The 15400-nt window shown below is 34.1% G+C and overlaps 5 protein-coding genes across 5 annotated transcripts; 4 read left to right on the top strand and 1 right to left on the bottom strand.

Moving 5' to 3' along the window:
- Positions 1-335: 335 nt before the first annotated feature.
- On the top strand, positions 336-2003 carry LOC104741191 (eukaryotic translation initiation factor 5A-2). The gene is made up of 5 exons (XM_010461985.3): positions 336-757; positions 1137-1259; positions 1359-1415; positions 1513-1587; positions 1682-2003. Exons 1-5 carry the CDS (start codon positions 638-640, stop codon positions 1784-1786), a joined length of 480 nt encoding a protein of 159 aa, XP_010460287.1. The 5' UTR covers positions 336-637; the 3' UTR covers positions 1787-2003.
- A 269-nt stretch (positions 2004-2272) lies between these two features.
- On the bottom strand, positions 2273-4893 carry LOC104741189 (isopentenyl phosphate kinase). The gene is made up of 12 exons (XM_010461984.3): positions 4490-4893; positions 4069-4299; positions 3841-3938; positions 3715-3757; positions 3557-3618; positions 3410-3466; positions 3295-3330; positions 3131-3208; positions 2976-3042; positions 2851-2904; positions 2660-2763; positions 2273-2558 (listed from the first exon to the last, which is right to left on the bottom strand). The coding sequence occupies exons 1-12, from the start codon at positions 4545-4547 to the stop codon at positions 2463-2465; spliced, it is 984 nt and encodes a 327-aa protein (XP_010460286.2). The 5' UTR covers positions 4548-4893; the 3' UTR covers positions 2273-2462.
- On the top strand, positions 4773-6428 carry LOC104741188 (uncharacterized). The gene has a single exon (XM_010461983.3). The coding sequence runs from the start codon at positions 5170-5172 to the stop codon at positions 6187-6189; it is 1020 nt and encodes a 339-aa protein (XP_010460285.2). The 5' UTR covers positions 4773-5169; the 3' UTR covers positions 6190-6428.
- A 142-nt stretch (positions 6429-6570) lies between these two features.
- LOC104741187 (uncharacterized) lies at positions 6571-8768 on the top strand. Its single transcript, XM_010461982.3, has 7 exons — positions 6571-6730; positions 7133-7226; positions 7338-7367; positions 7641-7742; positions 8048-8155; positions 8339-8393; positions 8536-8768. Exons 2-7 carry the CDS (start codon positions 7135-7137, stop codon positions 8605-8607), a joined length of 459 nt encoding a protein of 152 aa, XP_010460284.2. The 5' UTR covers positions 6571-6730; positions 7133-7134; the 3' UTR covers positions 8608-8768.
- Positions 8769-10456: 1688 nt separating this feature from the next.
- Positions 10457-12244, top strand: LOC104741186 (mediator of RNA polymerase II transcription subunit 10b). Its single transcript, XM_087485438.1, has 6 exons — positions 10457-10893; positions 11133-11383; positions 11486-11566; positions 11685-11787; positions 11869-11958; positions 12051-12244. The coding sequence occupies exons 2-6, from the start codon at positions 11139-11141 to the stop codon at positions 12120-12122; spliced, it is 591 nt and encodes a 196-aa protein (XP_087341564.1). The 5' UTR covers positions 10457-10893; positions 11133-11138; the 3' UTR covers positions 12123-12244.
- The last annotated feature ends 3156 nt before the right edge of the window (positions 12245-15400 follow it).

Raw genomic sequence — 15400 nt, 5'->3', positions numbered from 1 at the left:
GCCTCGACTGTTTGTTTACACTTGTGTTTTCTTATATGTAGAGTGTGTAATCTTTCCCGATGAATACATAACCTTTAGCATGTTGTAAACATTCACATTTGTGTTTAAGATTATTATATTATTAAATTTTATGATCTTAAACTTGTTCTTCCAATAACTAATTTTTTGATAAAAATCTAAACTAATAATTTTACATTATTTTTATAATATTTTTATTCTAAAAACACCCGAAAACTGTTCCCTCCGTAAAAATGTCCTTACAGCAAAAGAAAAGTCGTATTTTTTTTCTTTAAAGAAAAAAAGAATAAAATGAGAGAAATTAGACGCCGCAAGCTAAAGTGGGGCCGCGTGGAAAGCACGCGATGCAACAACAGAAAGAAGAAAAAAAGGATAAATTTTAGAGTAAATCTGAACGGTTGAGAATATTCTAATCGAACGGCTGAGAAAGAGGATAATAACACAGTAACCCTAGAAAGGTCTCCCCTTCCTCGCCTCTCCTCTCCTCTCCTCTCCTCTCTGCCTCTCTATATAAAAAAATCGACATCACTTTGTCTGACTTCTCCTTTTTTAGGTTTTTTTCATCTTCTCCATCTCTCTCTATTTGTTTCATCTTCCTCAAATCCGTGAAAAAAAAAACATGTCTGACGACGAGCACCACTTCGAGTCCAGCGAATCCGGAGCTTCCAAGACCTACCCTCAGCAAGCTGGTAACATCCGTAAAGGTGGTCACATCGTCATCAAAGGCCGTCCCTGCAAGGTCCTTTTTTTTTTTTCTCGATTTCCTCCATCCGATCTCTCTTATCTGTTCCTAGATCTTCCTTGATTTTGTTTATGTCATCCGATTTGAAATGATTTTGTTGCTTTTTTTTTTTTAATCTTTCGGTTACTGGTTAATCAGATCGCTTTAGATGAATCTTCTTCTTATATCCTTGTTTCGTTTGTTATGGTGATGGTGCTGTAGATTCGTGTTATGTTTGCGGAAATAATTGAAATCAGAATACAGTATCAGACGCTTTTTTTTTTGTGATTGTGATTGATTTGATCTAAGATAGCCATGGAGAACAAGGTTTTGATTCGATGTTCGATTTTGATGTGTGATTTTGATGTATGATATATATATATATATATGTATATAGGTTGTTGAGGTTTCGACTTCCAAGACTGGCAAGCACGGTCACGCCAAATGTCACTTTGTTGCTATTGATATCTTCAACGCTAAGAAGCTTGAAGATATTGTGCCTTCTTCCCACAATTGTGATGTATGAGACTCTATCACCAAATCTCTTTATGCATGATTCATCATAATATCTCTATGCATGATCTGATTCGAGATTTGTTTTTTTTTTTATATTTGTCAGGTTCCTCATGTGAACCGTGTTGATTACCAGTTGATTGATATCTCTGAGGATGGCTTTGTATGTCTTTCTTTCATACTCACTTTCCTCTATCATTTAGCCTTTGTTTACTCCCTGGGTATGTTTGAAATGTTTTGTTTGTTTGTTCACATAACAGGTTAGCCTTTTGACCGACAGTGGTGGCACTAAGGATGACCTCAAGCTCCCCACCGATGATGCTCTTGCCGCTCAGGTTATTTTCTTTTCATATTTGCTCTCTCTCTCAGACAGGACTTGTGTTCGAATTGTGATATTGAAAAGCAATTGTGGGGGTTTTGTATATGCAGATGAGGAGTGGATTTGAGGAGGGTAAGGATGTTGTGGTGTCTGTTATGTCTTCCATGGGAGAGGAGCAGATCTGTGCCGTCAAGGAAGTTGGTGGTGGCAAGTAAACAAAGTATCATTCTCTTTTCACTGAGGAGGATTATATTATTACCAGTTTGACAAACAAATGTCAGTGTTATGAGAACAAAAGGATGTTTTTTTTTTCTTTTTCCTAATTTAGACCATGTGTGTGTTTCTTGTTTCAAGACATCTATTGGTTTTGGATTGTTGAAAAGTTTGTGTTGAAACATTGAAAGTTTCCTATCAGATGTTATTCTTAAACCCTTTCCACTTTGTTTTTTTTTTGGTTATGTTTGTTCTCTAAGTTTTGTTACCCAATACTTGTGATCTCTCTGCAGTCTGTCTTCAATTTGGTCAAAAACAGTTTCACTGCGTCTTTGTGGCTTTAACCGAGCCCGTAAATTCTTCGTCCTTAGATATGAAAGTTAGTTTGTGCTCATCTTAATCTGTGCACAATGATGGAGAGTTAAATGCATTTTATTTCCAATTTCAATGTTGGTAAAGTGTTCGATTGTTTTTAAAAACAGCGCAAGTTGCCAAGGGTTACGAATTTCTTTTAACAATCAAGGTTAATTGCTTTGACATTACAATACAAGATATTTGTCGTCTATGCACGAAGTATGGTAATAGAAAACACATAAACACCATTACCAAGAAAAAGGTCAATGTTTTCTTTCTTGAAAAGCTGGGATTAGTATTTTTGTGTTGGAGTTGGAGATAATGCTACTTTGAGAAGCTGATTATAGTCCCGAGCCAATCTTCAGGAACATAGTCTCTCAAGTCGCCGCTGAGCGCTCTCTGTGAATGTGACGTTGCAGCCTGTTCAGGAGATATACAAAGAAAGCATAATGGTGGGTTTAAAGCTCATCTTTATCTAAGAGAGATAATTTAGTTAAAGACAAAAGATGTCTTTTCTATACCTTCACGATGTAGACATCAATTCCAAGTTTTGCAATCATAGCAGCTTCTGATATCTTTGTTTCCATTCCACCGGTTGTATCGTGGGCGGCAACAGAGTAATCAACTGTTTCATTCCAAAATTTAGACAAGTTTCAACTAAAACCTCAGACTTTATTGCATAGTTTTACAAAATAGGTTCTCTGTCTTTTACCTGTGTGTTCCAATACGGGATTCACAACCTTCCAGCTTCCATCTTGTCCAACAGCTGCATGAACTGTTAGATTAGGCCAAGAGTTGCAAAACCATTTAAAAAGAACAGTAAAGTTTGGAACTAACATATCTCTTTCAAGAGCACAGCGTCAGGCTCTGAAGGTGGTCGATCGTAGACACCTAGTACGTCTGTCTTTGCAAGGAGTTACTCAGATAACAAAGAAAGAACACATATTAAAAAAAAAAAAGCAAACTTGCATTTTATAAAATGAAAAGGATACGAGGAAGACAACGTATTCTGGCTTCAAATGATCCGCAAGATGACGGGTGATAACATCACCACTCAATATGGTGCAGCCCTGCTCAGGGCAAGAATATTCAGCAGTTCAAATTCTGAAAGGACAAGAACCTAGAGGATATTTGGTATCCCGGGAGAGCATATTACCAGTATATTGTCTAGCACTGCATCTCCATGGAGAACCTGGCCAGGACAGCCAAAATTATGGTCGAATGACTTTAGAAACATCTACCTAATGCCACTGGTGGGATTCAAAACTTACAGGGACAAATCCTGAATCTATTGTTTTAGCTACGATTGATAGATCCGCAGAAGCCACCTAATGCAAATAGCAGTCTCATTAGAATTGAATCAACCAAGCTTCAGATCAGGTAATATCTAAAGGTAAAGAAGTTCTGATGATTCTTACATCTCTTTTGGAGGTTGACCAACCACATGCAAATGGAGACATGCCGATAGTAGGAATCCCCTCTGCAAGAAAGCATAAACTTTAGCATCAAAATTCATCTTTTCCTCTCAGCAAACATAGTTTCAGAGGAGAAGTAGAGAATAAACTTTTAGAGGTACCTTGGGCAAGTGCTCTTACAATTTCAAGATTAAGATTTGTGACCTGCAAAGGAGTGGAAAGAGTAACTATCAAAACAACTTCAAGACTAGCTCAAGTAAGAGCATTAGCTTTGCAGAGAGTCTCACAGATATACGAGTAGCGACGAAACCAGCTTTGACAATAGGTTTCTCAAGCCCTCCTTTATGAACTCCGGATCTACTGGCCTGAAAGTGCCCAAATGAACCTAATGACATATATCAAAACAACACAAGGAAGGTCAATGATCTGTAAAGAACTAATCAAAGATGTTATTTGATCCTTCATTATAAGATTCAAGCATAGATGAACCAATGTCCAACAAGTAAACAACTAACCTGCGCCGTGAACCACAACAAATTTGCTAAACTCAGAAGACTCCTGATCCCCTAAGACATCCACATCACAAGCAATCTCGGAGCTTCCATGTCTCTTGCTCCAATCCATTCCAATAACCTTGCTCGGAACTGAACCTTCCATCATAGCCTGACGTAACTGACAAGCCACGATCTCCAGATTCTCATCGTGAATCTTCTCCAGCTCGTTCTTGCAAGTAATCGCCGCACCTCCTATCAAATCATTCAAGACATTTTGGTGTTACACAGCTAGTATTGATGGGATAGTAATAAAGGAGAGATCTTTAGAGTCCTTCCTCATTGTCGGAATTGGAAAAATCAAATTAAAATCAAACCCATAAGACAGAACAACTAAAAATGCAATGTAAGAATCGTTGAAGCAATTTGGGATCAAAAGACAAACCAAGTTTGACAATGCATCGAATTGATCTCCTTCCACTCTCTTGAAGATTCAGCTCCATTGTATCTCTCAAAAGCTCTCGTCTTTAGTGGTCAACGGCGTGTCACTTTCCACTTTTAACTCAAAACTTCATCGTACTTTCACCGGAAAAATTCTCTCTCTCTCTCTCTCTCTCTCTCTCTCTCTCAAAAAGCCCATTAAGAGCTATTATTGTTGGGCCTAACTCAATTGATCAAATCAAATCAATAATTTCCAAACCGGGTTACGGTTCAGTGTTTTTAGGATTCTTGTTGAATTAGCAGCGGTTTAACTTCAACTTCGCGATGAAGAAGAAGACTGATTACAACGTCCCCGTTTGGATTATCTTCACTGGAGGGGACAAAAGCACGTTCACTTGTGCCACCGACAAAATTAGTAATCTTTCACTTTTTTTTCTTTTTTAGAGAAACCATTCTCTATTACAAAATTTTTGTAGGAACGTAGACAACATCATCGAGATCCCATTCCAAGATTCGTCTTTTTTTTTAGTTTTTTTTTAAACTCTGCTAAAGAAGCCTAAGATCCAATTTGGTTTCTGGGTTGTCTGAAAGATCGAATCTTTGCTTCGACTCGCTGCTTCTGAATCAAGATTCATGGTATGTAACCTCGAACTCAACTGAAAAACCCACTTCACTCTCTCAAAAATGGAGACGGAAACAACAAATCTCGTAGGTGTTTTGCGGAAACCAGAGCTAAAATCATACAGTCACAAGCAGTTTCACTCTTCGAATGCATTAGAGATCCTTAGAGAATCCGTTCGAATCCTCCGGTACAATCTAGGTGCTTTCATGATCACTACTGCTGCTTTGATCTGTCCTGTCTCTGCTTTGATTTTACCGAACTTTTTAGTTGATCAATCGTTAGTGAACAAGCTCACAGTGAAGCTTCTCTTAGTGGCAAAGTCAAGTGGTCTTCCTTTACAGCCTTTTGTCAAACACTCTTGTCAGAAATTCGCTGAAACCTCTGTTTCGTCAGCAATGTGTTTCCCTTTGTTCATCACTGTGTCTCTCTTGTCTAAAGCAGCTGTGGTTTACTCAGTTGATTGCACTTACTCGAGGGAAAAAGCCGAGATTAGCAAGTTCTTGGTTGCATTGAATAAGATATGGAAACGAGTTGTGTACACTTACCTTTGGATTTGCATTATGATTGTTGGTTGCTTCACTTTCTTCTGCGTTCTCCTCGTAGCAATCTGCAGTTCCTTCTTTGTTCTCGGCTTCTCTCCTGATTTCAGTGTCTATGGAGCCATCTTAGTTGGTTTAGCATTCTCTGTAGTTTTCGCAAACGCGATTATCATCTGCAACACCGCGGTTGTGATCTCGGTTTTGGAAGATGTTTCAGGGATAGGAGCGTTGGTGAGAGCTAGTGATCTGATCAAAGGGCAGATTCAGGTTGGTTTGTTGATGTTCCTTGGGTCGACTTTAGGATTGGCGTTTGTGGAAGGGTTGTTTGATCATAGAGTGAAGAAAGTGAGTTATGGAGATGGGTCTTCGAGGCTATGGGAAGGTCCTCTGTTGGTGTTGATGTATTCCTTTGTGACACTTATAGATTCGATGATGAGTGCAGTGTTCTATTTCAGCTGCCGAGTTTATTATAGTATGGAAGCTTCAAGAGGTGGTGAAACTCAGCCAATCATGGAGACCATTGCGGTTGTGGATACGGAGTAATGGTATTGGCGGTTCAAGTTTTGTTGTGTGTTTATGGATCATACTCGGCGAATGAACATGGAAACGTATTAGTTGAAGAAGAAGATGTATATCAATGGGGTTTCACTTGGAACATTTTTTTTTGTTTTCATCACCAATAAAATTTGATGCATTTTTAAGGTTTTGTTATGTGTGATTAATGATTTCTATGTATGTTTACATGGTTTGATGATTATAGCATCTCAAGTTTGTTCGTACTACTAACGAACTTCGTAGTATATGTTAGTTAGTGTTTGGAAAACTTTAGGCGTAAACTAGTAATTTTAAAAACTAGGTGGGGCTTTATGAAAATTAATTATATTCTAAAGGACTTGGAAGTAAAAACCAAAATTGATCGTAAACCGGTTTTTACATGGTATAAATAAATTGGATTCGACCACCACCAAATTATATCCTTCGTCCTCCTTCACCGTCTCCATCACCGACGTTGAACATCGCTGTAACCACCAGCACCATCTTCGTTTGCTCTGTTCGTGTGTAGACCTCTTTCAACACCTTTCTAGTGAGTCAGAATCATCGTGGACCTTTGCTGTTCTCTGTATCTCTAATTTTTGTTAATCTGATTTTTTATTCACGTTTATCGACTTTGGATTTCAATAAAGTTGAATGCTTTCTTGTTTTTTTTTTTGATAACGTTTCGTTTAGAAATCAGTTATGATCATCGTGTTTTAAGAAGAACTTTTTTGTGATTTTTGGTTCTCTCTTGGGGTGCTCACCACCTGTTCGATGATATGCTTCTAAGTATTAGTTCGATGCAATTCCTATGTAGTTTCAATGCTCTTGTTGATTTTTTAGGTGACTCTTGATTTTGAAATTACGAACAATTCAAGACTCTAGGTCCATCAAATAAACAAGGCGATGTTTTTGAGCCTTTAAGCTTGATGTGTGTTTGGTCGTGTTGCAGTAATGGACGAGGGACGCCAAAAGGACTTGCATTTGTTGGAGGAGATTATTGATAAAGGTTTAAAACAGAAGCTTGTACACGCAACTGCTTCACGGTATGTATAGGATTAGATTTGTGTGTTTTCTTTGCATGTTGTTATTCGTTTATAGTCTTTTAGTTTGAGGTTTTATAGTCATTGTGGTCTCTGCATTGTTTGGTTTTGCAGGGACAAGATCTTTGAAGAACAAAAAGTACTGTATCCTTATTGTATAGGGAAGACTCTTGCTTCTCGAAATGTGTATCTCATTAAGCTATTTCTCAATGTTTTGCTAGTTTCTCCCATGTCTTATCCCCTTCAAAGATGACTGGATTCATTTACCAATCAGTTTTTTTAACTTGGGTTTTTTTTGTGTTTTTGAAATCTAGAGGAACTATTCTTGGTGTAGTCGTTCATAATTCGTTGCTGTTCTAGTGATCTCTAATTTGGTTGGATATTCTTGTTTCCTTAACGGTGTTATTCCCACTTTAGCTCTGACTTGCGGAATAACCTAGAAACTCTGGAGAAAAATGATGTGAATAGTCTCAAAACAATGGTCAACCTCGGTTCAGAAGTTTACATGCAAGCTGAAGTGTACGTCACTGATAGCTCTTGATTCTTTCGTTTAATATTAGTCAAGTCATTGTCTGTGAAATGTCATACACTGTCTCCATGGTGCAGCTTAATGCATTTTCGAAAGAGCACAAACTCTTCTGCCTTCAATAAACTTTATAAGTAGTGAACTTTCACTGTGTTTGTATATGTTAGATGCTAGTTATGTTTTATTGAGCTGAGCATAAAATGTTGAGATTACTGCCGATTGAAATCTGAGATAAGTTCTACAGGTTTCCTTTCTGATTTTGTTTACAGTTGATTTGGGTGTGTGTGTTTGAGTTCAGGCCAGATACTCGGCACATATTCATGGATATAGGACTCGGCTTTTATGTGGAACTCACCAGGCAAGAAGCTCTTGACCATATTTCACAAAGGGAGGAAAGAATTAAAAAGTATGATAAACCTTTGCTTTCTCCAAATGCTGCTTGCTTGTTTTAAAGTTGTCAAAGTTCTGAATGTTGCCTTATATTGCTGTTTTCTTGTGGGTGAATCCAAGGAAAACATGGTTGTATTATCGTATATGATGCACTATAGTTTGATTTACTATATATAAATGGTGGTTTTTGTTTTGGCAGGCAACTAGAAGAGTTTACTGCTGTTATTACGCAGATCAAAGGTCGCATCAAACTGGTAAGTTCAAGTTCTTATCTTGCTTAGTAATAGTAGTTCATTTGTCTTGTGAGGTTAGGATTTGACTAGAAACCCTCTGCCTAGTTACCGTTCGGGTAGTGATTATCCTAATGGTTGTTTGTATCATGTGATATATATGCAGGCTCATTACCAGATTCAGCAAATACTCAATCTTCCTGAAGAGAATACGTCATCCCGGCAACGAGCGTTTTAGTACTACCTAATATAGCTTAGTGCTTGTGCTTATTGTTTTTGAGTTTTATTTAAGCTTTATCCGTGGAAAAGGAGAATTTTAGCGTAAAGACGTAAAGTGTAATACTAACACTTTCCTCTCCAATGGATCAAGCAATGAACTGAAAACCATATTATTCAAAATTTTCAGATGTAGACTAGTGTATTGTATAAAAAAAATGTACTAAACAAGATCATTAATGCAACTAAATCAAGAATGGGAAAATATACATCGTCGATTTAATTGAACGAGAGAAGATAATGTGCCACGTCAGCAATCCAAAGTGGCCGTGATTAAAAAATTAGGTCGACGTATATAGTTGAGATTTGAGAATATTGCATCAACACGCACTAATAACATTTACATCTCCTTTTTACTATTCCTATATTTTTACTATATAAAATAATCTATATACCTTTTTTCATTTTATTTTACCTTATTTTTTCTTTCCTTCTTCTTTTTTTCTTTTCATATTTATTTTTTTTATCTCACTTTAATTATATTATTTTAAATGTAACTTGTAGATTGACATTGTTTTATATTTTTCAATTTTTTTTCAAAACAAAAAAATTGTAAGTTCAATCTAAATCAAATATAATTGAATTATTATTCATAGTAATATTAATAATTTCTAATTCCACCTAAATTAGTATTTTATTTTATTAATTAATAATCTAAATATGACTCAGAACAACTTCCACTTTTATATCTTAACATATATCTGATATCCATAATTAAAAAAAATAGAGTCATGTCAATCATCCATGGTAGCTCATCCACCAGGCGATGTTCATGTGGATTACGTTGTATAATATATGTGGTGAAGAGAAAATATAGATATGAACTAGTCTTACAAAGAAATTAATGATCATGCATATGTAGTATGCTTGATGGATAGTCTTTGATATTAATGACCATGCATTTGTAGTATGTTTGTAGTGACACTTTTAACAGTCATAGTTCTAGATGAGAAAATAATGCAAAAACGTTTGGATAAAAGACATCTAAATGGCTAATTTATCTAGGACAAATTTCTCTTCATCTAGGATGAGCAAGATATTATAAAATAAGTATCCATAGCTATTCATCCACATGATTGATATCCAATATTTTAAATTAATGAGTGTTGTCTTTTTTTCTTTTTTTATAAACCATTTGGTATGTATATGTTTTTGTTCCAACACAAAACATGATGCAACGATCTCGTGTTGTCTGTGGATGTTGTATAATGGTTATTTGATCTGTGTACATTGGTATCCACAAAAAAATATCCACAAAATATACTTTTCTATCTAAAAAATTGCACTATAACCCAATCAATAAATATGTTTCCATGTGGACTCGTTGTCATGGACGCTGAAATTGATGGGTATTACTAAACTCTACACTCTGAATATTAAATCCTAAATCCTGAACCCAAAACATAGTCACCTCATTCACATAAGCCCTAATATCTAAACTTTAAACCCTAAACCATAAGTCATTCATGTTACTTCATATGCAGAAGACAACCACAAAAGTGCATCTACAAAACCACGTCCAACCAATTACATTACATACTCAAATTATGAATTTAGTAGTCTAATCAAGTAATTATCCACAGTTTACCATCCACTTATCATAAAACAAATATTCAGCTAAAATTGGATAGTATATAACTTATTCATATAAAGTATAGCAAAGTGCATCTTAAAATTTAGAAAAAATGTAATTATTATATTTTGTGTAAAAAATATACAAAATTTATTAATAATAGCTAAATAAATGATAAATAAAGATAAAAGAATGAAAGAAAAATGTAATTATAAACTCCTCAAACAAATAGATCATCAAATAAGAGAAAAAAAAAACTTGACAAAATTCTTTTAGTTATATTTCTTTTGTGACCTTTGGATCTTCCTCCATAGTAAATATCTAAGAACCATAAATAATTACCGCAAAACTCTAAAAGAGAGAGAGATAAGGGCAAAATTATCTTGATTTTATGTCAAAACCTTTTCAAAAATACACTATGGTTGAAAAGTCCGTATAGATGTAAACATGTTTTGGAAAAGTAGCTGTAATTGCCATCTACACCCACTTTTCTACGGACTGCGTCTGCCCTTTTCATCCGTCTCTTGTAAAATAAATAAGAAACTCTCAGGTTTACATATTGTAAAAACACCAAATCATCTCCTTCGTAGCAATCTTAATCTCTCTGGGTTGAAGCGCATCTAATTGGCTCAGAGTTCATCCTCTCTCTCTCGCCAAACCCATCCTCTGTTGTAGGTAATTTACGGATCTCGATTCAACGCTAATGGGTTTTTTTTTTCTGGTATTGTTTATGCTTTGATTCAGTCTCCTCCTCCTTTTTGGTTGGAGTTTTAATCAAAATTGCGAATTTATATCAAATTGCACTCTAATTGATTGAAAAGCCTTAGGCTTCTCCTAAAAGTTTCGAATTTGCGTTTGCGAAGATCATGATTTGGTGATTTACTTTGTTTTTATGGATGTTTTGTGTGTTGAAGCTTGTAATGGATCCAGCACAGAACACAAGTGCAGCAGTGCCAATTGGTGGGAGTGGGAGTAACGGTACGATGAGATATCAAACCAATGACGGGACTTCATCTGTGACCACCGCTGCTGCTGCTGATGATTCAAAGGAGAATCTCAACCAAGTCGTTAACTCTATTGACAAGATTTTGACTCTCCTTCATCAGATACACCTTACCATCTCTTCTTTTACACCTGCATCTCAGCTGCATCTCCTTCAGCGCCTGTAAAACTCCTACTCTTTCTTAACTCAAATCATCAGTGTCTATCATTGTTTTTTTTTTTTTTTTTGGGTATCGTTGGAATGAATGAATGTGTATTTTTGCAGTAATAATCTTGTGTTGGAGCTGGATAACATGGCTAAGTTGTCCGAGAAATGTAGCATTCAAATCCCCATGGAGGTTATTAAGTGAGGATCAACAAGTCCTTTTATTTTCCTAGAAGAGAAATACACTTGAAAGATAGATACTTTTTGCTTTGTTTCTTATGTTATGTTTACTGGTTGGTTTCTTGCATCTTTGTTTTAGCTTGGTTGATGATGGGAAGAACCCGGATGACTTTACTAAAGATGTTCTTAATGGCTGCATTGCCAGAAATCAAGTTACAAAGGGAAAGACTGATGCTTTTAAGGTGACTTCTTTGTCTAAATGATTCTTGATTTGGGTATTGATTCTTTAGGCGCTTCTCTTAAGCAACATTCTTTCAATATAGGATTTGAGAAAACATATTATGGAGAATCTTGAAGAGACTTTTCCTGATGAAGTCGAGATGTATAGAGAAATCCGTGCTAACTCTGCCGCTGTAAGTTGTTGAACATTGCTTTGTCTGTGCATCTTCCTTAAGTATACTAGAGTAACTCAAAGGTGATAATAAATAGTTTTCATCGAATTCAGGAAGCGAAACGGGTGGCCCAATCGCAAAGTGTGTTACCAAATGGGGATGCAAAGGTCAAGAACGAGTTATAAAAGAAGAGCCCCAATTTTACTCTTTTATCTTACCTCGTAGAATAAAATTACTGAGCCTCGATGAATATTGTTGTATACAAACAATCCCACTTGGAATTTCTATAATATGTGTTGCTTCTCTCTTCTGGCTGAGAAACCATATGAGCTGCAGGTTTCTTTTCAAGATTTGACCTATAATGTTTGAGGTGAGGTACAGAAAATAGCATTAAGAAAAAATAAGTTAACTTGTTTCGTATGATTACTATCTATTGACGAATAGTAATGTATTTAAATCTTTAGAGATCAGATCCCATTGAGTCATGAGTGGTGACAAAACAAAACCTTCCAGCTTAGCCATTTTTTCAGTTTCATTTTTGGACCATCCGTACTCAGGTTTCGAATATAAAAATGATCAATGAGACAGTGAATATGAGAGTTTTTTTTTTGTGTTATTGTTGATATTGTGATTCGGGAGAGTCGTTGACAAAATGTTATGTTGCATTGGGTTCTCCTAGGTCTTATGAATTTATTATTTTCTTGATGATTCTGTGGATTTGCCATTTTTGGCTACTTAAAATCATGTTTTGTCCTTGTAAATCTACATACTTATGTCCTTGTAAATTGTCTAAACAATTTATAAATTTTTATCACTTTTTCATATTTTTACTACATGACAAATAATCTTGTCACTCTATATTTTTCACTTTGAAATCCTATATATAAATTTTATTCATATCATAGTAAACTTGTGTACAACAATTCTAATACAAATAATTTCTAACAACAGCTAAAAATAAAATATTATAAAAATAATTATTGTTTTCCTAAGGGAACATGTAAACTAAGGAACCAGTATACGATACAAACCAATATCATTATTACATAAGTTATATTTGGATATTTATTTCAGTATTCACTTTAAGGAATTTATTTATACAACTACATTTTAACCCGCGGTGTACCGCAAGACAATTTTTTTAAAAATAATAACATTTTATTTTTGTTTTGTTTTTTATATTTAGTTTGTTTTGTTTAATCAAATAATAATTTTGTTTGGATTGTCAATTATTAGAACAATAATAGGGGAAATAAATACACAAATATGTAATTTATAAGCTATTGTCGGATTAAGTCACAATTTTACCAATGATTTAATTGGTTTACAAAATTTTAGTTAAATTACCCTGATTTAATATGCTAATATTCTTATATTACTATTGACCAAATAATTAAAGGAAGATTTAACCCGTGTTTCAAAACCGAATTAATAATATTTTATATTTATACTAATGTTATTTCAAACCATCATGTTAATAACATGTCTTGCTATATAACAACAAACCGTCATATTAGTGGTTTAACCCGTGTTTCAAAACCGTCAAATTAGTGGTTTTAGTTGTGTGTTGTGTTTTGTTTGTGAAGTTGATATTTATACATGGAAAATGCTTGATGAGAAAGGAGTTTACGATCCATAGCACTAAAAGAGAGATTTTAGTGTTTTCTTATTTGAGTTGATAACATTATCGCATAATAATATTCAGTTTCTTAACACGGTTTTTTTATATTAAATGTTTTTATTGATGCTAAAGTTAAATATACCCGATTATTGAGTTTCTAAAGTTGGGTTCTCGTTTTTATGAACTCTATTAACGTTATAATAATTATTGCGATTGTAATCATTTGTTACTCAAACTCGGCTGTGTCATTTAAATTTAAGACATCATACAGTCTCTAAAGAGCTATTAAAATAGGTTTGGAGATTTTTATGGGATTAAAAATATAATGCGTAGAGTTGTTTTTGGAAAAATCGAAATGTATAGATGTTGTCAAGCTATTTATGGCAATAAATGTATCAAATTAGGTCGATTTAAATAGTTCCATTAAATGAGTTTCCAGGAATTGTTATTTTAGGAAAATAGTTAGAGGATAATGTTGTAAATAAAACAAATTAAATAACCAAAACTTCAAGGGCATAACACAAAATGTACTTCAAAAATAATAATATAGATGGATTTTGAGATTTTTATGGGATTAATCATTTAATGCATAGAGTTGTTTTAGGAACAAATGAAATATATATATATATTCAACCTTTGTATGGCAGTAAACGTTTAAAATTAGGTTGGTTTAAATAGATCCATTAATTGACTTTCTACGAAATGTTATTTTAGAAAAATCTGTAGGGGTTAATAGATGTTGTGAATATATTTATGGTAATGAACGTATCAAATTAGGTTTTGGTTGTGGGTGTTGTGTTTCGGTTGTGAAGTTCTTATTTATACATGGAAACATGCTTGATGAGCAAGGACTCTCCGATCCCTAGCAATAAAAGACAGAGTTAAGTGTTTTCCTATTTGAGTTGATACCATTATCTCAGACCAATATTCAGTTTCTTAACCCATTAATATATGCGAATAAATGTATTTTTTGTTGCTTAATTCTAATATTTGCGATTAATACTTTCTAAATTTGGGGTTTCGTTATTATGAACATTATTAATACTGTAATAATTATTGGGATTGTAATAATTTGTTACTCAAATGATGTTGTGTCATTAAAACGGAAGAGGTCCTACAATCACGAAACAATTAATACTTTCTAAATTTGGGGTTTCGTTATTATGAACATTATTAATGTTGTAATAATTATTGGGATAGTAATAATTTGTTACTCAAATGATGTTGTGTCATTAAAACGGAATAGGTCTTACAGTCACCGAATATCTATTAAAATGGATTTTGAGATTTTTATGGGATTAATCATTTAATGCATATAGTTGTTTTAGGAACAAACAGAATGTATATATATTTTCAACCTTTGTATGACAATAAACGTTTTAAATTAGGTTGGCTTAAATAGATTCATTAATTGACTGTCTACGAAATGTTATTTTAGAAAAATTTGTAGGGGTTAATAGATGTTGTGAAGATATTTATGGCAATGAACATATCAAATTAGGTCGTTTTAAATAGTTACATTAATTGAGTTTCTACGAAATGTTATTTTAGAAAATTGGTAGGGGTTAATGTTGTAAATAAAACAAAGTAATTAAGAAAAACTTCAAGAACATAAACCCAAATGTACTTCAAAAATAATAATATAGATTTTAAAATTCAGTAGTATTTTAATTATTTTATAGGTAGACATGAAAAACTTCTATGCTTTTAATCTATATATTTTGAAAAAAACTTTAAAATACTAAAATCAAAATGGTAATTTCTACAAATTCTTTTTATAACTATTTTTGTTCTATGGTTGGAGAAAATAATGTTAGGTCAGTCACTACTCTCGAACTAACT

This window comes from Camelina sativa, chromosome 14 (assembly GCF_030686135.1).
Source record: "Camelina sativa cultivar CO46 ecotype springtype chromosome 14, ASM3068613v1".
In the NCBI taxonomy this organism is placed as follows: Eukaryota; Viridiplantae; Streptophyta; class Magnoliopsida; order Brassicales; family Brassicaceae; genus Camelina; species Camelina sativa.
The sequence above is the reverse complement of the archived record's forward strand: the minus strand, read 5'-3'. Positions and strand labels throughout refer to the sequence as shown.